General features: G+C 36.4%; 1 protein-coding gene across 7 annotated transcripts in view; it reads right to left on the reverse strand.

Moving 5' to 3' along the window:
* Positions 1-24,938, reverse strand: part of STAU2 (staufen double-stranded RNA binding protein 2) — a 434,298-nt gene that overhangs the window by 184,228 nt on the left and 225,132 nt on the right. For all 7 annotated transcript variants that reach the window (XM_069100127.1, XM_069100123.1, XM_069100126.1 and 4 more), the window contains one exon: positions 17,232-17,292. In XM_069100127.1, coding sequence (XP_068956228.1) covers positions 17,232-17,292 — 61 coding nt within the window. The remainder of the gene's footprint in view (positions 1-17,231; positions 17,293-24,938) is intronic.

Consider the following 24,938-nt stretch of genomic DNA (forward strand, 5'->3'; position numbering starts at 1 on the left):
GAAAGAAAGAAAGAAAGAAAGAAAGAAAGAAAGAAAGAAAGAAAGAAAGAAAGAAAGAAAGAAAGAAAGAAAGAAAGGAAGAAAGGAAGAAAGAAAGAAGAGTGAGACAAAGGATGCCTGGATGGGGGCAAGGAAATTGCTGAGTAGTTGTAAGAGGACAGAAAGGTGCCTGTAGAGAAACAGAATTGATGCTCAGAGATGCTAGGTCCACAGTTTCCCATGCAAATTCCCACAAGTCAATTGCTATGGAATTATATAAAAGTCAGAGCTTCCAGGTCAAAGGTAAAATACTTCAAGCAGTCAGAAAGAAATGGTTCAAAACCAAGGAATCAAATTCATGATCACAGAAGACTATGCAGCAAATACAATAAAGAAAAAAAATTGAAATATGACATTGCAAAAGGCAAAAGAAAGAACCAAGAATAACATCTTTTATGAATCTGAGTATATTTTTATGGGGTGAGGTGGTAAGAACAACTAAGTTTTTAATAGAGAACTTTCAAAAAATCCTTATGAAAAGAGCAAAAGCTGAGTAGAATCTTTGAAATGAAAATAGGAGAAACATAGAAAAATAAATACATTTGAGAAATTGGGAAAGGATAAATGACAATAGGAGAAGAGGCAAATATCTCCTAAGATTCCCACTGTCTTTAAGAGTTATAGAGTAGGGGCGGCCAGGTAGCACAGCAAGTAAGAGCACCGGCCCCACCGTTGGGATAACCTGGGATCGAATCCGGGCTCAGACACTTAGCACCCACCCAGAAACACTTGGCTGTGTAACCTTGAGCAAGTTACTTAACCCAAATTGCTTTAATTTAAAAAAAAAAAAGAGTTATAGAGTAAATAAAGGCAAATACAGGGTCTGGGGGTGGTAAAAAAAAATCTGGGAATTAACCTACCAAGATACACATATAAGATTATTTTATATAAATACAATGATAGACCCCTCTTTACAGAAATAAAAGTTTTAAGTGATTGGAAAGATTCAGTGCTCACTGTTGGGCAAATATAATAAAATGAAAATACTATCTAAATTAATTTATGGATTTAGTGCTGTACCAGTACAATTACCAAAAAGATATTTTGTAGAACTATACAAAATAAAGTTTATCTGGAAGACAATCAGTTTAGAATCTCAAAGAAAAGAATGAAAATAAGTAGGAATGAAAGACGCAGAGTATTACCAGACCTTGAACTATATTTTAAAGCAGTAATCAAAACTATCCGTTACTGGTTAAAAACAATAGAAAGGCAAATTAATGCAATAGTGTATGTGTGTATATATATATGTGTGTGTGTGTGTGTGTGTGTGTTTATGTATCCATATATATATACTCAAACACACACACAAGATCCAGAAGCCGTCTAAATTAATAGTTCAGTGTTTGATTAAAACCTAAGAATATAAATTATTGGGAAAGGACTCCCAATTTGACCACAACTACTGGGAAAATAAGGAAATCTGTCACATATTAGGCTTAAATTGGCATCTTAAAATACATACTAACCCTGTTTCCCTCAGTTCCTCATCTGTAAAATGAGCTAGAGAAGGAAATGGCAAACCACTCCAGTATCTTTGCTAAGAAAACCCCAAATGGGGGTGACTAGGTGGCGCATTGAGTAAAAAGCGCCGGCCCCAGATTCAGGAGGAACTGAGTTCGGTTCCGGCCTTAGACACTTAATACCCATACAAAAAAAAAAAAGCTAGCCGTTTAACCTTGGGCAAGTTACTTAACCCCAATTGCCTTCCAAAAGGCAAAAAAAAAACAAACAAAAAAACCCCAAATGGGATCATGAAAAGTTAGAAACAACTGAAATGACTTAACAACAACAATAAAAGAAATGATAAATATGAAAACATCAGAGAAACATCTGTATAAGCTGGCATGGAGCAAAATAAGGAGAATCAGAACAAGATACACAATGGCTACAAAAACGTAAATGAAAAAATGTCATTAAAAGAAAGTCAAACTGATTAAAAACTAGTCACAATCCCCAAGAACTTTAATGAAAAATAACTCTCTCCCTGATAGAAGGGAGGTGACTGACTACTAAGTAAGAAAATTAGATATACTGTTAAGTGGTGCCTGCTATTAGTTGTTTAGGCTTAAATGCTTTTCTTTATTAGTGAGGGTTCACTGGGGGGAGGGAGGTTTTGTGTGTGTGTGTGTGTGTGTGTGTGTGTGTGTGTGTATATCTCTAGAAGTGATTGTAATAAATGAAATAAAAGACATCAATAAAATTCTTTTCTAAAGGCTACAGATATATCAAAGAAATTTTGATCCATTTTATTTTTGAGTAATTTTAGTGAATTACAAATAGTTATTTTTCCCCAAAATAACACGAGACTAAAAGGTATCCTTGCTCACACTGTAGAAAGCCTAGTTGATAAAGATAGCTAAACATGAACAAATGAGAAACTTTCTTTTAATTGGATTATGACAGAAATTAATGAATGAGCTATCTGTAGCTGATTTTCTTTCATCTTTAATAGTCATTAAAACAAGAACAATCTGTACAGCATAGTTCTTCCCCAGTTGTTTTTTTTTTTTACAGTTTTCCTAATGGCTAATGTCCTCTCACCTTCCTACTTCCAGCAGTAGATGATCTTTTTTCAATTATTTGAATTTCTGTAGCAGTTGATGAGCTCAATTAACCAAGCTGGTGATTCAACTGCATGTTAAATCATCTAAATAATTTAAAGTGTGTATCAGAGGCTGCAAGGGATCCTCCTAGGAAAATGTGCCCCAGTCCCCCCTGGAAACTTCCAAAGCCTCCGAGGACATGGTGACTCATCCTTTGGGGATGGCAAACTTTTTTTCCAGCCTGGAAAGGCTGGCTTGGCACTGAAAGGTTTGTACTTTGAGATGGCAAAGAAGGTCCCAATAAACTGTCGAGCCAGAGAGGCTGATAACACCATGGATATATAAAAGGGAGCTGCCCACCCTTCACTTTTCTTTTTCCAGCAGTAAAGTGTGTGAAGACTATTTTGAGCTGTTTTCTGGGTGGGTGAAGGGACAGTTTTCCAATCTTCTACTGGGCATACGCACCACCATGAGCATATGCCCTACCTGGGCACAATGTATTAGTTTCTGAACAAATGAATCAATCATAAGAACACATTTAAATTGAACTTCATTCGACCTGCATCCTTCAGTGAAAGTAAAGGTTTGCTTTCTTTTTAAAGATATATATTTTTAAAATTTCTTATCTTAGTACTTCAGAAGTTAAGACTTCCAGAGATTCCTTTCTAGTTAGGCTAAGTTTCCTTAGATATGCCAACATTGCTATCTTTATTTTCTCCTTACCTGTGTAGCACTGTTTCTTCTTCTTCTTTTTTGCTATCATAAAAAAAATTAACTATTACAGTTTTCTAGAGAAATTCTTATCTATCTATATGACTCCAAGACGTCACTTAACCTCTTGGTGTCTTACACAATTCTCTAAAACTATAGACCCCTAAGAAGGTGCTAACCTGCAATAGCAGAAAATTTCCTCATCTGGAAGTGTCTTATACCAATGAAATCACATTCCCTATATCTCTATTTTGTATTAATTTAGATAAGTATATGTATATATGGGCATGTATGTATACATCCATCCATATATAGAGGGATGTTATATATTTGTACATACACATGCCTGCATAAACTATGCCTCTGATGTAATGATTCCACAGCTTCTTTAATGCCACCGTAGAGGTCTACACAAAATGCAAAGAAATGGAGCTTTGATATTTTGAGGTGAATTCAAAGTGGAGATAGCCAAACTAGGAGAAATCAGATCAAATTCCCATATTTGCCCTTGAACAAATTGAGCAAAAAAAATTGTTGTTGTCAGGATCATTTTAATTCTATAAACATAGTACCAAAAAATCTGAGAGATCATATAAAAATAATCATCTAATAAATAAAAACAGATTTCAAAGGTATTCATTAGTCCAACAATAGTAGATCTAAATTGAGGGCAGAGGCCAAAGGAAACTGAGAACAAAGCCCAGTATAGGCCTGCTGGGAATGGGAGCACCTTTTTAGTTTTAGGATGTGTCATTCGGGTTAAATAATGAACAGACACACAAGAAGTGACAAAGAATAAGACAAATAAACAATTACAATGAAAGTCACAAGGAGCTCTACTCCATCCCAGAAGTATTTATCTAGGGTCATCTCTAATGAACCTAGAAGAACCAGCAGATTTCACAAAGGCTAAATAAAACTTTTTTAAAGGTTAGCAAAAACATATTTATGTGGTAAATGCCTCTGAACAGTCTTTTAGTGGGTGGATTCAGCACATACCAGTACCTTTGAGCCTAGTCCAATTTTGAATTAAGCTTCACAGTTCACCTTTAACAAACAATGAGCCCATTTTAAAACAAAATTCTTTATTAATAAGAAACAGGGAATGAGAAATTTTTAAAAATAAGATATGCATCAGCTGAATTGTCTCTAAATAGAATGTTTTACAAAGTTTTCCATTAGCCATCAGTGGATCTTTAAAACACACAACCTTTTTTTAAACTTGTTAGTCATTCATCTGTAAAATCTAGCTTTTTATGTGCATGCCAAGCATAAAATTGCCCCATGCTAAATTTAACACAAATCTCACATTACAGAGTTATGTGCACTTGCAATTTAACATGCCTATGACAAAGGTGCGGGCTTATACATCCAAAGTATCCACGTTTGGAGTGAAGAGGAAAGAGCACGATTTTCAGTGCCTTTTCAGCTGAAGGTACATTCATGAAAATCTTCAAAAAACCAAAACAAACCTAGTTCTATAATTCAAATCTGCAGGCAATCAAGCTAGGAAAATACATAGAGGAGCCAGGCTGTGTAATCACTAACACTTGCAAAACCATTTAAACTATTCTTCAGTTGTAATTGCTAGCAGTCTCTTATGACCGTAATCTCCAAAAAAATCTTCCATTGGAAAAATCAAACACAGGTGTATATTAACTTCCTGCCCATTTCTAATCAGGTGTCACACAAATTTTAGCTATGCCACATTAAAATTATTTTCTCCTTTAATGCTACATCATTTCTCTCCTTTTATATAGTGAAAAGGAGAACAGCAAGAATTTCTAGTACAAAACATCACTGTCACTGTCTAACTTGGGGACATCAGAGGAAATGAGAAGATATGTGCCTCCAGTATAGCCTGTTTTCAAGATAATTCCATAGCAACTAGTGGACAGAGAACCAGACTTGGAGAAAGGAAAGACCCAACTTTAAATACAGCTTCAAACACTTAACTACCCGTGTGACCCTGGGCAAGTAACTTAGTTTTCCTTAGATTCAGTTTCCTCATCTGTAGAATGGGGAAAATATTATCATATCTGCCTCTCAGGGCTGTGGTGAGGACAAAATGTGATATTTATAAAGTGCTTTGCAAACCTTAAAGCACTATGTAAGTACTAGCTATTATTATTATTAGCATTTATTCAAATGAACCTAGATTTTAAAATGTTCTCTTTTTAAGTAAGGATGGTAAAAGTACACTTCATGAAAGAAATCTGTATGTTTAAATACTAATTCAGGATGACATTATGCTTATTTTGAAGTAAAAGGCTACCCCTTCTTTATGTTGTCCAAAGATGGTAAATCATTCTGCAGAAGTTTTTTAAGGAAAAATTCTTAACTCTTTACAACATGAAAATTCTAAAAGATGACTAAAACTGAATCATAATGAGTCAAAGTGAAGTGTCCAAAGTCTCTTTGGAGTACCTAGAAAGCAACCCTCTAATCACAAACGCACATTTTTACACTTGAAATACTAACAGCATATACATTCCCTCACTCTACACAATTTCCTATGACAGAAATCTGAGCTCATGGAACTGATTAAGTAGAGTAGACTTTGTTTATGTTACCTTAAGATTTGAACTTACATAAATCTATAGGAAAAAAATAGAAGTTATTCCCAAAGTTATTAATTCCTAAGCAGAGACCAGCTTTTTATTGTTGCTGTGTTGCAGCAAGACCAATCTAGTCCCAGAACCTCCAGTGTTGCTTAGAGGAAAATTATCTGGGAAGCTGAGCAATGATTTCTTGGAGCTAGACTCCCTCCTCCCCCATGGTGCTACAACATAGGAATCATTCAGTATTAGTGATGCTTGTGATGCAGAGACCCCTTTCAGCTCACCATCTAAGACCAGTACAGATGGAGTGATCATGGGGAATGGGGGGTGGTAGTGGCGGTGGCAATTCTCCCTCTAAATTTCAACATCTCACAGAGGTCCAATCCCTAAAACTTTGTGATTTGGTTAGTTTGGGGATTTTTTGTTACTGTTGTGTTTTGGCCACCTTTTACCACATTTAATTTTACAACCAAGGTTAGACTTTTTTGCACTTTCTAATACTTGGTCTTTTTGCATAAACAGATAAGTAAGCAAAGATATAAAATATCTAAGTCTTACTAAAAGAACTTGAAGATTACAGTTTTCCATATTCTATTTTAAAGTTAAAATATTAATAATTTATTTGCATCTTACATCATATTCCTTCCATTATCTATGGTTTCTGTTAAAGCTCAACAATTATGTATATACCTGGACACCATGTTTGCAACAGAACAAAATGGGAATAAATAGTTTTGATGGTACTTCTAAATAGAAAAAGCATCCATTTTCATGAAAAGAGGATTAATCTGAAAATGGCTGACTCTACTAATCAATCTAGGTTTCTCTTATTTTTAATCTAATGTTTTTCAAATAATACATTAAAGCTTCCATGAATTAATATGAATCTTGAAGAAAGTTATGGTGGAGGGGAGGAGGGGGGAAGTCAAGATGGTAAAGTATCAGGAAGCAGTACAGTGAACTACCCCCATGCTCTCCCACCCTCCTGGCCAAAGGCTGCATAGCAAAAGCAGCAAGTTCTGAAGTAAGTAGCAGCAGTGTGGCTAAGACCCAAGGAACAGAGTGGGGTCTCAGTTCCAGGCTATAGCTCAGTCCAAAGCCTGCAAAGGAATAACTAATGTCAGAATCCTTGACCAAAGAGGAGAACTATGGCTCTGTTACTCTGAACTAGCAGAGATTCCCAGCGACTGAGCAGTGGTAGCTTATGGTTGCTCAGATCCAAACCCAGGTCAGGAACTTGCAGAACTCAGACCAGGGAGGTCTCAATCGGGTTTAGCTCTGGATTAGACCTGAAACTTTGGGAAAACTGAAAGCTTGCAATTCCCCAGCTTCAGCTGTGCCTGAGACCCTGGAACAATGCACGAAAGTAGTAAATGAAACAGCCTAAACTTTCCCTGTACAAGTGTGAAGAATCCAGACCTAACATCAAGTTGGAAGTCAGGAAGGAAGTAGGCTAGGAGAAAAAACTAACCCAAAAAATCCCACCACTGAAAACTATCATAGCAACAGGGATACTCAAGACACAAACGCAGAAAAAAAAGAATGAATACAAAACATCTACAAGCAATGCCTCAAAGAAAAGCACAGCTTGGATACAAATTCAACTATAATTCCTGAGAGAGATGGAGCAAAAGTTTAAAATGATTTGAGAAAGAGTTTAAAATGAAATGAGAATTCTAGAGGGGAAAAAAATTTTAAAAAGAGATAGAAGAAAGAAATGAAAAATAAATTAGAACATCTAATTTCAGCGAAACCTTGCTCAAAAAACAATTATAATGGACCAGATAAAAGCTAATGACTCCTTGAGACAATAAGCAATATTAAAATAGTCAAAAGACAGAAAAAAGTAGAAGAAAATATAAGGTATCTCATGACCTGGAAAACAGATTGAGAAGAAAAAAATAACAATACTGGGATACCTGAAAACCATGATCAAAACAAGAACCAACACATTATATTTCAAGAAATCTTAAAAGAAAACTGCCCAGATCTTTAGAACCTGTGGGTAAAGTGGAAACAGAATTCACAGGTCACCTCTTAAAAGAAATCCAAAAATGACAACTCCCAAGAACATTACAGCCAAAACTCAGAGCTTCCAGGTGAAAGAAAAATATTGCAGGGGTAAGGGGCGGAGTCAAGATGGAAGAGTAGAAGCAGGACCTCCGCTGGGCTCCGGCTTCCACCTTCCCCAATCCATGTAAAAGGGGACTCTAAACAAACTTTGCAGCTGCAGAACCCACAAAATGACACAGAAAAGATAACCTCTCGCTGAGGACAGCCTGGCAGGCTGGCAGGAATCGGCCAGCACAGCATTTTGGGAGCCGAGGCTTTAGACCCAGGGTGGGCCTGATCAGCCCCTGGCCAGAGGGACTCCAGATCAGCAGCAGCTGTGGCAGTTTCCAGATTTGTCAACACGTAGATGTGAAGGACAAAGTGAGAGGTCAGTGCAGTCTGGACATTGAGACCCAGTAAGTGGGAGTACGTGGCTTTTGCCCCCAGGATGAGAAGCCACTGAGACCTGCACAGCCAGCCAGCACCACGTGCAAGCTTCAGCTCCTGGCCTGCAGAGTGTAGGGGGACCAAGCACCAGTATGAGGGGTAATCGCTCTTGCTTTAACCTGCTTGGATCTGGATTGCGGTCTAGGGTGGAGGTCCTGGGGTGTGTGTCCAGCCTGCCAGAGCATGTGGAAATCTCAGAGAGGGCACCCATCTAATTACCTCCAGCAGCTGAGAAAACCCCAGCATTTGGGACGAAAAGTTCCCCTGTCCGGTGGCAGAGTCATACTGTTGCAAAAAGCCCAGGGGTCAAGTGACTGAGGGGTGACATGACCAGGCAAAGGAAACAAAGCAGACAGAAGATTCCAACATTACACTCCTATTTTGGGGACAAAAAGGAGCAAAGTATGGAACAGGAGGAAAACAGTGAAGTCAGAACTCCTGCACCAAAAGCGACAAAGGAAAATACGAGCTGGTTACAGGCCATAGAGGACCTTAAGAAGCAGATAAGAGAAATGGAGGAAAAATTGGGAAGAGAAATGAGAACAATGCAAGAAAATTATGAAATGAGTGTCAACAGCCTGACTGAGGAAAATACCACCTTAAAAAATAGACTAACTGAAATGGCAAAAGAGGCTCAAAAAGGCAATGAAGAGAAGAATGCCTTAAAAAGCTGAATTTGCCAGATGGAAAAAGAATCTCAAAAAGCTCAATGAGGAAAATCATTGCTTCAGAATTAGATTGGAGCAAAAGGAAGCTAATGACTTTATGAGAAATCAAGATGCTATTAAACAGATCCAAACAAATGAAAGAATAGAAGGCAAGGTAAAATATCTCATGGGAAAAACCAGTGACCTAGAAAATAGGTCCAGGAGAGATAATTTAAAAATTATTGGACTACCTGAAAGCCATGATCAAAGTAAGAACCTAGAAATCATCCTCCAGGAAGTTCTCAAAGAAAAATGCCCTGATGTTTTAGAACCAGAGGGCAAAATAGAGGTTGAAAGGATCCACCGATCATCTCCTGAAAAAGATCCCAAAAAGAAAACTCCTAGGACTATTATAGCCAGGTTCTGAAATTCCCAGATCAAGGAGAGATTATTACAAGCAGCCAGGAAGAAACAATTTGAATATTGTGGAAACATGATCAGTATAACCCAGGATCTGGCAGCTTCTACACTGAGGGATCAAAGGGCTTGGAATATGATATTCTCAAGGTCCAAGGAGCTAGGATTAAAACCAAGAGTCACCTACCCAGCAAAACTAAGTATCATGTTTCAGGGGAAAATATGGTCATTCAGTGGAATAGAGGACTTTCAAGCATTCTTGCTGAAAAAAACAGAGTTGAATAGAAAATTTCACATTCAGATACAAGAAGCAAGAGAAGCATGAGAAGGTAAATAGGGAAAAGAAATCATAAGGAACTTATCAAAGTTGAACTATTAACATTCCTACATGGAATAACAGTAATTATAACTTATGAAATTTTTCTCAGTAGTTGAAGGGAATATATATACATGTCTATATATGAGGATATATGGGCATATGAATACACATGTGAATGTGTGTATATATGTTTACAGGTATACATAGATAGAGGGCACAGGACCAATTTAACAGGAAGGATGATACTTAAAATGTGAAATTAAGAGGTGAGAGAGGAATATAATGAGAGGAAATGGGGAGAGACAGAATGGGGTAAACTATCTCATAAAGAAGAGGCAAGGGAAAATGGTTACAATGGAGGGGAAGAACAGGAAGGCAAAAGGGAATGGGTCGACCTTATTCCCATTGAATTTGGCTTGAGGAGGGAATGAAATACACACTAAATAGGGTATCTCACCCTCCAGGAGAGTAAGGGGGGAAGGGGATCAGAGGGGGGATGATGGAAGGGAGGGCAGGCTGCAGGGGAGGGAAGTTGGGGGCACCCACTTTTGAAAAGGGACAGGACCAATGTAGAGAATAGAATAAGTGGGAGGTGGGATAGGAGGGAGGGAAATATAGTCAGTCTTTTACAATATATCTACTATGTTATTGTTTTGCATTAGCTACACATGTACAACCTATACTGAACTGCTTATCTTCCCAGCAAGGGTGGGAGACAAGGGAAGAAGGGAATGAATCTGGAATTCAAAGTTTTAAAATCAAATATTCAAATATGTATGTGTATATATATATGTGTGTGTGTATACATACATACATATATGTATATATACTATTATTAACACTATTTTACATGTAATTGGGAAATAAGATATACAGGCACTGGGGCATAGAGATCCACTGGAAAAGTCTAAAGAGGTATGGGAGAAAATATGGGAGAGAGAAGATTAGAGGAGTGGATATCCTGTGGGACTGCTATTTTGGGGCAGTGGGTAGGGGAAAAACGGGGAGAAAATTTGCAACTCAAAATCTGGTGGAAATGAGTGATGTAAATTAGAAGTTAATAAAGCATTTGAAAAAAAAATTATTGCAGGAGTAGAGCCAAGATGGTGGAGAGAATCCAGGAAGTTGCCTGAACTCTCCTATTTCCCTCAGAAACAATGTAAAATCAAGCCTCTAAAAGAATTTTGGGGGTGGCTAGATGGCACAGTGAACACAGCACTGGCCCTGGAGTCAGGAGGACCTGAGTTCAAATCCAGCCTCAGACACTTAACATTTACTAGCCATGTCACCTTGGGCAAGTCACTTAACCCCAATTGCCCTCCAAAAAGCAAAAAAAAAAAAAAAAAAAAAAAAAAATTTGGAGCAAAAGAAGCCAAAAAAAAAAAAAAATGGAGTGAAACAATTTTCCAGTCCAACATTACTTACAAGGAAGTTATCTCACTTGGTTAAAAGGGGTGCACAGCTCAGCATAGGAAGCATCCAGGCAAGTCAGTGGGAGGTTCTTAGCCACAACACAGATCAGCATCCAAGGTACTGTGGTCTGGATTCAGCAGGCCAGCTGTGAGGCCTCCAGTCGAAGCACAGCAACCAACTGCCAGTCCTAAAACTCAGGGCCCAACAGGTGTGACTAGGCTGGGCTACCCTAGAACAATGAACAATTCACCAGTCTCAGAGGTCCCAGTACAGAAAGCCAGTGACCAGACCCCTGGCCTTCAGTGCAAGAAGTTTGGGCCAGTGTCCCTTGTACACTAGGAGCAGAGCTCAACTTTAAGAAGAGTAAAAAACAAAAAAAGGGCCCAGATCATAGAAAACTGCTATGGCACAGGGAAAACCAAAATACAAACACAGAAGAAGACAACAATATCAAAATACCTACAAGCAAAGTCTCAAAGGGGAATATGAATTGCTCTCAAGACCAAAAAGTCCTCTTAGAAGAGCTCAAAAAGGATTTGAAGAATCAAGTAAGAGAGTTAGAAGAAAAATTGAGAGAAAAGAAATGAGAGTCATACAAGAAAATTATGAAAGAAGAGTCAACAGCTTGGAAAAGGAAGCACAAAAATTGATTGAAGAAGACAACTCCTTAAAAAATAAAATTGGCCAAATTGGGGGGGGGGGGTAGGAATCCACTGAAGAAAACAGCCCCTTTAAAAGAAGATTTGGCCAAATGGAAAAGAAGGTGCAAAAGCTCAATGAAGAAAATAATTCCTTAAAATTTAGGATTGGGCAAATGGAAACTAATGATTCCATAAGACATCAAGAATCAATTAAACAAAATCGAAAGAATGAAAAAATAGAAGAAAATGTAAAACACCTCACTGGCAAAACAACTGACCTGGAAAACAGATGTAGGGGAGAAAATTTAAGAATTACTAGACTATTTGAAAGCCGTGACCAAAAAAAGAGCCTGGACATCATTTTTCAAGAAATTAGCAAAGAAAATTGCCTGATATCTTAGAATCTGAGAGAAAAATAGTCATTGAAAGAACTCACCAATCACCTCCTGAAAGAGATCCCAAACTGAAAACTCCAAGGAATATTGTAGCCAAATTCCAGAACTATTATGTCAAGGAGAAAATACTGCAAGTAGCCAGAAAAAAAATTCAAATATCAACGTCACATTCAGGATTACATAGGATTTAGAAGTTTCTAAATTAAAGGACCAGAAGGCTTGAAATATGATATTCTGGAAGTCCAGGGAGCTTGGATTACAACCAAAAGTCAACTACCCAGCAAAATTGAGCATAATCTTTCAGGATAGAAGATGGATATTCAATGAGATAGGTAACTCTCAAAATCTCTTCATGAAAAGGCCTATAAAGAAATTAACCATGTAGTATGGTATAAAAACCTCACAATCAAATGCAGAAAGGCAGAAATATTAAATGCATCCTTTTCAGATCATTATACAATAAAAATTACATGTAATAAAAAGCCATGGACAACATGCCAAGTTTTATGAGATGTAGCCAAAGTAGTACTTAGGGGAAATTTTATATCTCTAAATGCTCACATGAATTAAAAAGAGAAAGAGCAGATCAGTGAATTGGGCACACAATTTAAGAAGCTAGAAAAATAACAAATTAAAAATCCCCATTTAAACATCAAATTAGAAATTCTGAAACTCAAAGGAAAGATTAAATAATATTGAAAGTAAGAAAACTATTGAACTAATAATTAAAACTAAAATCTAGCTTTATTAAAAAACAATAAAATAGATAAACCTTTAATTAATTTAATTTTTTTAAAAAGAAAACCAAATTACCAGTATCAAAAATGAAAAGGATGAATTCACCACCAATTAAGATGAAATTAAAGCAATATTAGGAGTTATTTTGCCCAACTGCAAGTCAACAAATCTGACAATCTAAGTGAAATGCATTAATATTTATAAAAATGGAAATGGCCCAGATTAACTGAAGAAGTAAAATACTTAAATAACCATATTTTAGAAGAAGAAATTAAACAAGCCTTCAATGAACTACTTAAGAAAAAAATCTCCAGGACCAGAGAGATTTACAAGTCAATTCTACTGAATATTTAAAGAATAATTAATTCCAATACTATAGAAACTATCTAGAAAAATAGGCAGAGGAGTCCTGCCAAATTCCTTTTGTGACACAAATATGGTGCTGATAACTAAACCAGGAAGAGCCAAAACAGAGAAGGAAAATTATAGACCAATTTCCTCAATTAATATTGTTGCAAATATTTTATATAAAATATTAGCAAGGAGCTTACAGCAATTTATTATCAGGATAATATACTATGAGCAGGTAGGATTCATACCAGGCATATGGGGCTGGTTTCAATATTAGTAAAACTATTAGCATAACTGACCATATCAATAAAAAACCAACAGAAATCATATGATTATCTCAATAGATACAGAAAAAACAGCACCTATTCCTATTAAAAACATCAAAGAACAAAGGAATAAATGGAGCTTTCCTTAAAATGATAAGCAGTATCTTTCCAAAACCACCAGCAAGCATTATATGTAATGGGGATGAACTAGAAGACTTTCCAATCACAGAGGTGAAACAAGGATGCCCATTGTCACCACTATTATTCAATATCATACTAAAAAAGTTAGCTTTAGAAATAAGAGAAGAAAAAGAAATTGAAGCAATTAGAATAGGCAATGAAGAAGCAAAACTATCACTCTTTGCAGATGATATGTTGGTATACTAAGAGAATCCTAGAGAATCAACTAAAAAGCTTCTTTAAATAATTAACAACTTTAGCAAAGTTACAGATATAAAATATACTCACATAAATCATCAGCATTTCTATATATTACCAAGAAAGCTGAATGACAAGATATAGAAAGAGAAATTCCATTTAAAATAACTGTATACAATATAGAATATTTGTAAGTCTACTTGCCAAGACAAATCCAGGGACTATATGACCATAATTACAAATCACTTTTCACACAAATAAAGTCAGCTCTAGACAAGTAGAAAAATATCAATTGTCCATGGGTAGGCCAAGCTAATATAATAAAATGAGAATTCTACCTAAATTAATTTACTTATTCAGTGCCATACCAATCAAACTACCAAAAATTATTTTATAGAGCTAGAAAAAAATAATAACAAAACTCATCCGGAAGAACAAAAGGTCAAGAATATCAAGGGAATTAGTGAAAAGAAAATGCAAAGGAAGATGGCCCAGGCTCACCAGATCTAAAACTATTTTATAAAGCAACAATCCTCACAACTATTTGGTACTAGTTAAAAAAAGAGTGGTGAATAAATGGAATAGGTAGATAAAGTAGTAAATTATTATAGTAATTTACTGTTTGATAAACCCAAAGACTCCAGCTTCTGGGGTAAGAACTCAGTATTTGAAAAAAAAAAACTGCTGGGAAAACTGGAAAACAGTGGCAGAAAATAGGCATAGACCAACATCTCACACTGCATACCAAAATAAGGTCAAAATGGGTACATGATTTAGAAATAAAGGGTGATACCATAAGAAAATTAGGAGAGCAAGGAATAGTTTTCCTGTCAGATATATGGAGAAGGGAAGAATTTATGACCAAACAAGAGATAGATAGCATTCTGAAATACAAAATGGATAATTTTGATTATATTAAACTAAAAAGATTTTGCAAAAACAAAACCAATGCAACCAAGATCGGAAGGAAAACAGAAATATGCAAAACATTTTTTACAGCCAGCGTTTCTGATAAAGGCCCCATTTCTCAAATATAGAGAGAAATGAGTCAAATTTATAAGAATAAAAGTCATTCCCCAATTGACAAATGGTCAAAGGATATGAAGAAGCTGTTTGCAGAGGAAGAAATTAAAACTATCTATAGTTACATAAAAATGCTCTAAGTCACTATTGTTTAGAGAAATGAAAATTAACTGAAGTACTACCTTACACCTATCAGATTGGCTAATATGTCAGAAAAGGAAAACGATAAATGTTGGAGATGTGGGAAAATTGGGACGCTGATACATTGCTGGTGGAGCTATGAACTGATCCAACCATTCTGGAGAACAATTTGGAACTATGCCCAAAAGGCTATAAAACTGTGCATACCCTTTGATTCAGCAATACTACTACTAGGTCTGTATCCCAAATAGGGCATACAAAAGGGGAAAGGACCTACATATACAAAAATATTTATAAGAGCTCTTTTTGTGGTGGCAAAGAATTAGAAATTAGAAGTATATTAATATAATGGAATACTATTGTGCTATAAGAAATGATGGACAAGTAGATTTCAGAAAAACTTGGAAAGACTTACATGAACTGATGTTGATTAAAGTAAGCAGAAGCAGAAAACAATGTACACAGTAATACACTGTGTAATGATCAACTATGATTCACTTAGCTCTTCTCAGCAATATAATGATTCAAGACAATTCCAAAAGACTCATGACAGAAAATGATATCCAGAGAAAGATGTATGGAGTCTGAATGCAGATCACTTCATATCATTTTCACTTTTTTGTGTTTTTTTTTCTGACTTTTCCCTTTTCTGTTTTTTCTTTCACAACATAATTAATGTGAAAATGTTTCCATGATTGCATATGTATAACCTATATCATACTGCATGCCATTTTGGTGAGGGGGAAGGGAAGTAAGGAAGGGAAAAATTTGCAATTCAAAATCTTGTAAAAATGAATGTTTAGGGCAGCTAGGTGGAAAGTAGGGCAGCTAGGTGGAAAGTGCTGGCCCCGGAGTCAGGAGGACCCGAGTTCCGGCCTAACACCCACACAAAAAAAATTGCCATGTAACCTTGGGCAAGTTACTTCTCCAATTGCCCTTCAAAAGGCAAAAACAAAACAAAACGAATGTTGAAAACTATCTTTACATGTAATTGGAAAAAATAAAATACTATTTACAAAAAAGGAAAATATTGCAAGATGTCAGAAAAAAATTCAAATTTGGAGGAAGCACAGTCAAGGTCATCAGTATAAAAGAGTAGAGAGCTTGGAACACACTATTCCAGAAGTCAGAGCTTAGGGACTTAATACCAAGAATAATTTATCTAGCAAAACCGAGTATAATGCTATCGAAGGGAAAAAAAAAAGAAACTTTAATGAAATAGAAGTCTGCTGAGCATTCCTGTTGGAAACGGTATTGAAACTCTGAAGTTCAAACAAAGGAGTAAAGAGATAAATAAAAAGGTGAATAATGTAAATGTGAATAAAAATCATAAGACTAAACAGGGATGAACTCCTTAATTCAAATTTGGGAAGATGATACAAGTACCCCCACTGAATTCAATCATCATCAAGGGCCAAAGAGAAAACATGGTGCCTCTAGAGAATCATAAGCCTCTTTGTTTTCAAGGATATTATACTGTTCAAATATATGTGAAACTAACACAAATTAAAAAAAAAAACTAACACAAATATTTTTCAAAAAGCATGTTCTCCTGTAAAGTACACATAATAAATGAATGAATGAATGACATTTATTAAGCACTTACTATGGTCTAAGCACTGAAGATAAAATACAAACATATGACAGCCCCTGCCTTGCTGGTAGTTTGTATTCTAATGGGGTAGAAAACACAAAGAGGGAATGGTAGCAAAGGCAGTCGAGGTCAGAGAAGTCTCTAAGATGGGGAGTAGAACAAAAGAATAAGCTATTAACATATGTTTTCCAGAGGCAATGGTAATACTAATTTGATTTCAGTTCTCCAAGAAAGAGGTGCAAAGGACAGGGAATAAGAAGAGGCCACACAATAGCCCAAGTGAAGAAGAGGACAAGTGTCCCAGGCAATACAGAGCCCAGTGGCTCAGCTTCTCCCTGGCATGGTCACTGGTACAGAGGGTGCAGCAATAGCAGTAGTAGAAACAACAGAGTGGAAAATGGCCAGCTAGGCTGGAATTTGCAGTATACAGGCTGTGCCATTTATAATTTTTAATATAACATTTTGAGCCCAGTAGGTACTCAATAAATATTAAACTGACTTGAATGAAACAGTATACAAATATAGAGAGCCTAAAAAAAAGTGAATACTTACTATTACTTGTTGTTTCAGGAAATCCAATCTTTTGATTATTCCAGCCTTTGTTTTCCACTGTCTAGAATATTAAATAGATAGGTTAATGCAGAGAAATCATCTTTTTATTTATTCAAAACTAAAAATATTGACTAAGCATATTAAAGACAAAGATCTCTCACATACTTCTTTTATTATATTTCTCTAAACTCTGGTATCAACAGATGGATACAACAGCACTAAATGCATATAAACCTCAGTATTATTTCATCACTTTCCTTTAACCAGAATGTATATGTCCTTGTATTGTCTTCTCATTCTCTAAATTGAAGGTAGCAGGGTATTTAATAAGAGGAAAATTATCATCATCATGAAAGCAAAAGTATTTATGAGACTATTATTGGTCCCAAATTCTTATTAACAATAATAATAACAATAACTAACATTCCTATACCATTTATTATTTAGCACTGTGCTAAGCACTTTGCACAGAAGAAATATTGCTATTTTAATTGTGAATTCTATTGTTAATAATAGAATTGTTCATTCTATTTTAATTGTTCAAATTTGCATAAGATCAACAAATATTGCTAAGAAACACACATTTTTGAGCAAAGATGGGTTACATGAGCTGCTGACCATGGCTATGTAGCCTAGTCTGAAGAAATATGTATTTGATTTAAAATATATCCTGAGACATATATTCTATCACACAAAATATTTAGAAATGAAGGGTTTCAACAGATAACAATGCTCCAAAAATGTAAGTCTTCATTCTTCTTACTACAATAAGCCTTTGATTATTAATGCTAATGGTATCTAAATAAAATTTTTAAAATCTCTCTTCAGTAACTACTTTCAATCATTTTGACTTCTAATATTTTACTAGTGATTGTATTAAGTGATAAAATGGGAAAATTTGTAATTCACTTTCTTTTCATTTTCATTTCTAAGTGCTTATTTATAAACTTTCAGCCAAATAAGAAAAATCACATTATAATCAAAATATCTGTTATCAAAATTCTATTTTTTCTGATGTGCTTAAAACAATGTAAAAATGAAGATTAAATAAAATTAATTTAGCTTGTAATACATTAATCTATATTTTAGAACCTGACAAATTTTGCCAATAGTAAGATGTTCAAAATATCTATTCTAAATGATCAAATTTTAGCCTTGAAAACAAAATTTTTTAAAAGATTGTGTAGGGTGCTGAGCAAAGATGGCAGAGTAAAATCAGGAACTTGCTTGAGCCCCAGATCTAACCACCTCCAATACCTGTAAAAAAAAAATGACTCTAAACAAATTTTAGAGCTACAGAACCCACAAAGTGACAGAGAGAAACAAATCTCCCACTGAAAGCAGCCTGGCAGGCTGACAGGAAGAGTCTATTATACCAGGCTGTCAGCCAAGCACAGTCTGGCATGGCCCTACAGGCCCAGACCTGTTGCCATCCCAACCAGCGGCACAGACCTGCCAGAGCAGACTTCAGGAGAGTGAATCACAGACAGCTGTGGCAATTTCCAGACTTCTGAACCCATAAATGTCAAAAAGAAAGTAAAAGGTCAGTAGGGAACTCTTTTGGAACTGGGTGAGAGAAGAGCACGGTCCAGCCCCTGCCCCTGGGACAGCAGAGGTGACCACAGCAGAGTGGCTGCAGCTGCTGCTGCATTGCTGCCTACATAGCTCCTGGCCGAGAGATAGTAGGGGGACCAAAAAACTATTCAGAGGGTAATAGCTCTTGCTTTGACCTGCTTGGATCTGAGTTGCAGTCTTGGGTGGTGGTCCTGGGGTGAGGAACGCTAGTGTGCCAGAGCTTGTAGTGACTGTAAAGGGGGCACCCTCCTCTTAGCTCTGGCAACAGTTCTGACAACACTTGCAAAAACCCCAGCAATTTGGGACACAGCTCTCTCCACTCTGGAAGCAGAGTTCTACTGTGGCAAAGAGCTCAAAAGTCAAGTCGCTGGCTGGCAAGATGAGCAAACAGAGGTAGTGTAATCAGACAATAGAATCTTTTTTGGGGGACAAAGAGGATCAAAACATGGAACCGGAAGAAGACAACAAAGTCAAAACTCCTGCATCAAAAGCTTCCAAGAAAAATATGAATTAGTTGCAGGCCATGAAGGAGTTCAAGAAGGATTTTGAAAATCAAGTAAGAGAAGTAGAGGAAAAATTGGGAAGAGGAATGAAAATGAGGAAAGGAAATAATGAAAAACGAGTCAATAGCTTGACTAAAGAAAATAACACCTTAAAAAATAAACTAACTCAAATGGCAAAAGAGGTCCAAAAAACCAATGAGGAGAAGAATACCTTAGAAAGCTAAACTGCCTAGACAGAAAAGGAATTTCAAAAGCTCACTGAAGAAAAATAATTCCTTCAAAATTATATTGGAGCAAATGGAAGCTAATGACTTTATGAGAAATCAAGATGGAAAAACCACTGACCTAAAAAATAAATCCAGGAGAAATAATTTTAAAATTATTGGACTACCTGAAAGCCATGATCAAAAAAAGAGCCTATACATCATCTTTCAAGAAATTATGAAGCAAAAGTGCCCTCATATTCTAGAGCCAGAGGGAAAAATAGACATAGAAAGAATTCACTGATCACCTCTTGAAAAAGATCCCAAAAAGAAAACTCCTAGGAATATTATAGCCAGATATATTCCTATATATTCCAGATATTCTGGAATATATTCCTATATATTCCAATATATTCCAGAGTTCCTGGGTCAAGAGGAAAATATTACAAGCAGTCAGGAAGAAACAATTTGAGTATTGTGGAAACACAAGCAGGATAACACAAGATCTAGTAGCTTCTACATTAGTAGATCGAAGAGCTTGGAATATAATATTTCAGAGATGAAAGGACCTAGGATTAAAACCAAGAATCACCTACCCAGCAAAATTGAGTATAATGCTTCAGGACAAAATATGGTCATTCAATGAAATAGAGGATTTTCAAACATTCTTGATGAAAAAACCAGAGCTGAACAGAAAATTTGACTTTCAAACATGGGAACCAAGAGAAGCATGAGAAGGTAAACAGGAAAAAGAAATCATAAGGAACTATGATTAAATGTAACTATTTACATTCCTACATGGACAAACAATCATTGTAACTCATGAGACTTTTCTCAGTATGAGGATAGTTGAAGGGTACATATATACACATATATATGTGTGTAGAGGAGGGTGTATGTATGTATGAATGCATATGTGAGTGTGTATATATGTGTGTACATGTATACATAGACAGAGAGCACAGGATTAGTTGAATATGAAGGGATGATATCTAAAAAATAAAATTAAGAGTTGAGAGGAATATATTGGGAGAAGGAGAAAGAAAGAGATAGAAGAGGGTAAATTATCTCATATAAAAGAGGCAAAGAAAACTGTTATAATGGAGAGGAAGAGCAGGAAAGTGAAAGGGAATAGGTCAACCTTAATCTCATTGAATTTGGCTTAAGGAAGGAATAACATACACATTCAAATGGGTATCTTACCCTACAGGAAAGTAGGGAGAAGGGGATAAGAGGGGGGATGATAGAAAAGAGGGGAGATTGGGGGAGAGAGTAGTTAGAAGCAAACATTTTTGAAAAGGGACAGAGTCAAAGGACAAAATAGAATAAGTGGAGGGGTGGGATAGGATGGGGGGAAATATAGTTGGTGTTTCACAATATAACTACTATGGAAATGTTTTGCATAACTACACATTTACAAGTTATATTGAATTGCTTGTCTTCCCAGTGGGGGTTGGTGAGGAGGGAAGAAGGAAAGAATCTGGAAATCAAAGTTTTAAAAACAAATGTTTAAAAAAATCGTTTTGGTTTTGTTTTACATGCAACTGGGAAATAAGATATACAGGCACTAGGGTACAGAAATCCATTTTGCCCTACTAGAAAGTTAGAGGGCAGCACCGGCCCTGAAGTCAGAAGGACCTGAGTTCAAATCTGGCCTCAGACATTTAACACACACAAAAAAACTAGCTGTGTGACCTTGGGCAAGTCACTTAACCCCAACTGCCCTCCAAAAAGCAAAAAACAAAACAAAAAAATGAAAGTTAGGGGTCATGTGGGATGATGTAAGAGAGAACAGATTGGGGGAAGGGGTATTCAGTAGGCTTGCTATCTTGGGGTGGGGGTAAGGGAAAGATGGGGAGAAAATTTGTAACTCAAAATCTTGTGGGAATGAATGTTGAAAACTAAAAAGACAGAAAAAAAGAAAAAGAAAAAAGATTGTGTAAGAAGTGACCTGTTCATGTATTTTGATGTTATTCTAATAAGGAACTTTGTTATGAAATCTAATAAAAACTTAAATATGTAAGCTATATGTAGTCCAATGGTCAAATTCCAGAGAGTTATTGACCAGCTAAAGAGAACCCATACAAGAACAACAATTTATAAAAAGATTAATTGAATGAATTTCTAAGGAGTAAAAAAACTGGATAGCAATAGTTTTTTTTTTTAAAGCAATCGGGGTTAAGTAACTTGCTCAACATTACACGGCCAGTTATTTCTGGGTGTGGTGCTGAGTATCTGAGCCCAGATTTGATCCAGGTCATACCGACACTGGAGCTGGTGCTCTTACTCGCTGTGCTACCTGGCCGCCCCTGGATAGCAATAGTTTAATTAAATGAAATGTAAGTTTAAAAATAGCTATGTTTAATAAGTAGAAAATAAATAGAAAAGTTATACATGATAAAACAAGTTATAAACCATTTACATCATAAAAAAAAAAACCCTGGCCAAGCCTGATTGACCAGTTTCCTGCAATCCTTACTCTTCATTCCTAATTAAAAGTCATGGAATGGCAGGACAAAACTGAAACAGATGAGGGGAGTGAGGAATACCTTTTTGTCAGATGGTGGGATATTAACTTGAGGGTCAAGATGAACAATTATTCCTTGGATGTGGTAACTGCTGTAAACCACCATAATGTACTAGAGTAACTAGATGGACAATCTCGCAGCTTCTAAACTTTATGCTTCAAATCTACATTTTCCCTCCTGTTGTTCTCTCCCTTTTCTCCAATTAAGGCCAAGGAGTGGACTTTAGGAACATTGGGATAATTAAATACTTCGAGGATATATTCTTTCACTGATGTGGGCACAGCTTCCATTGATACAAGTTGCTGCCCAACTATGCTCTAGCATAAACAATAGTCGTGAATTGCTATGGCCAAATATAAATGAGCTTCCTCTAGTATCTGAAAGGTTATACAGCATGGAGATAAAGGCTTTGTTCTGTTTGGCTTTAGAAGGTTAGAATCAAGACCAGTGGGTAGAAAAGGCAAAGAGAACAATGTAGGCGAAAAGTCAGAAAAACCTTGCTAAAAATTGGAGTTGTTCGAAGGTGGAATTTGCTGCTTTGAGGTACGGTGCATTTCTCTTCCTTGAAGGTCTTCAGACAGAGGCTGGGGATTGTTGGGGACTTACTTTATCATGATGATTTCTTTTATGTTGGGTTTGAGTAGATGGCTCTGAGGTCCCTTCTAACTCAGATTCAGTGCTTCTGTGATTTTTCTGATCTTTAGATGATTTCCAGTTCATGGCTAGACCTAGGCTAGCTTGGTAGTGTTACCTTAAATTCTTCTGACCTGGCTTTTGAGATGCCAAGGGCACCTCCATACTGTGATTAGACGTGAGAGTGGGACATTAGGAGACTAAAAGTAGCATTAAATTAAACCACCAAGAAAGTACTACTTCTGCTCTCTGTCTGCCATTGAATTTTTTAGAATTTATCTCTATGGAGGGCTCTATATTCTACCCTCTCATAATTTTCAGGTAACTATGGTCAGACAAATGCATGAATTATATTTGAGTGATATAAAATTGCATGAAGTCATCAGGATCAATCTCACTCTCTCTTCTATAATCATCAAAGTCTAATAGCAAGACAAAGTCTAGACAATTGGCGATGACCTGGGATGCAGTGAATGACCTTGGTATCTTCAATGATGGATCAAGGTCTGAATGTTCCACAGAGCCTGCTTCCACAATGACCATTTATGACCATTGGAAGGAATTGTTCTCATTCACCCATTCCACCAGGGAAGTCTTCACATACTTGAGGCAGACACCACCCTAACTCACTGACAGGTTTGAGACCCATGGGTTACCCTCAACCTGGTTTAGCTAATCTGCTGAGATGGTTTTAGTGGGGTGTGGTCACTGTTCATACTACAGCTTCTTGGAGGCACAGGTAATAGCTGAGTGTCAGGAAGACACCCAAGGTGGATGAGCAGCCCTGAAGAGGTTCAACAACCCTCATGTTAGAGGTTCTAGTCCGCCTTGAACACTCCATATACCCCAAACACAATAAAATAGTGCCCCACTTAACCTGCAGTCAGAATTCTGGCAACTTCTACTGTCCAGAACACAACCACAAACGAGAAAGTAAGGACCTCTGAACAAGGGGAAAAAGTTGTCACAAGACTTAACTTTGTGACTTTACTCTGGGATGGAAGTGCTTCTAAGCCTTCAGGCCTCAGTCTCTTATATTATTTTAACTATGTGTAAAAATAAGGTTACAGATCTAATGATTTAGTCTTTCTAAAAGTAGAGGATGACCTAGCTGCTTATCTCTGCTTACACAGAGTAAACTATCAAGGAATGATAGGATCGTGCAAACCACAGACCTCGATGTACAAAGTGGTAGGAAGTGCCATGCTCCTGTATCGCAAGCCCCAGATGCATCCAATAATGCAAATCAGTGTTTTCCCTAAAACTGACTCACTTAGTTCTGAGCACAGGGATAAGTTCCTCATTTCTGAGTTCATCTCACTGAATTGCCAGGAACTAAGCCTCAGTCAACCCAGATTTATAAGTCACTGCTAAGAAGAAGGCTCGTTTGCCTCCTGCTTAGGAGTTTAGATCTAATATGATGATATACTTAGATAATCCTAGAAAATCAAGTAAAAACCTACTTGAAATAATAAACAACTTTAGCAAAGTTGTAGGATGTAAAATAAACCCACATAAATCATCAGCATTTCTATATATTACTAACAAAGTCCAACAGCAAAGAGATAGAAAGGGAAATTCCATTTAAAGTTACTGTAGACATTATAAAATATTTGTCTACCTGCCAAAACAAACCCAGGAACTATATGAACACACTTACAAAACACTTTTCACACAAATAAAGTCAGATCTAAATAATTGGAAAAATAGCAGTTGCTCGTGGGTAGGCCAAACTAATATAATAAAAATGACAATTCTACCTAAATTCATTTACTTATTCAGTGCCATACCAAACAAACTACCAAAAAATTTTTCAGAGATAGAAAAAAGTGTCAAAATTCATCTGTAAAAACAAAAAGTCCAGACTATCAAGGGAACTAATGAAAAGAAATGCTAAGGAAGGCAGTCTAGCCATACCAGATCTTAAATTGTATTATAAAGCAGCAATCATTAAAACTACTTGGTAATGGCTAAGAAATAGAGGGATACATCAATGGAATAGGTTAGGTACACAAGACACAGTAGTCAATGATTATAGCAATCTACTGTTTGATAAAAACCAAAGACCCCAGCTTTTGGGATAAGAACTCACTGTCTGACAAAAACTGCCAGGAAAACTGGAAAATAGTATGGCAGAAACTGGGCATAGACCAATATCTGACATTGTATACCAAAATAAAGCCCAAATGGGTACATGATTTAGGTATAAAGGCTGAAATTATAAACAAATGAGGGGAGCAAGGAACAGCCTGTCTGTCAGATTCA

This window comes from Petaurus breviceps, unplaced genomic scaffold (assembly GCF_028583685.1).
Source record: "Petaurus breviceps papuanus isolate PSGF00001 unplaced genomic scaffold, PetGlider_PUasm1.0 38, whole genome shotgun sequence".
Taxonomy (NCBI): Eukaryota; Metazoa; Chordata; class Mammalia; order Diprotodontia; family Petauridae; genus Petaurus; species Petaurus breviceps.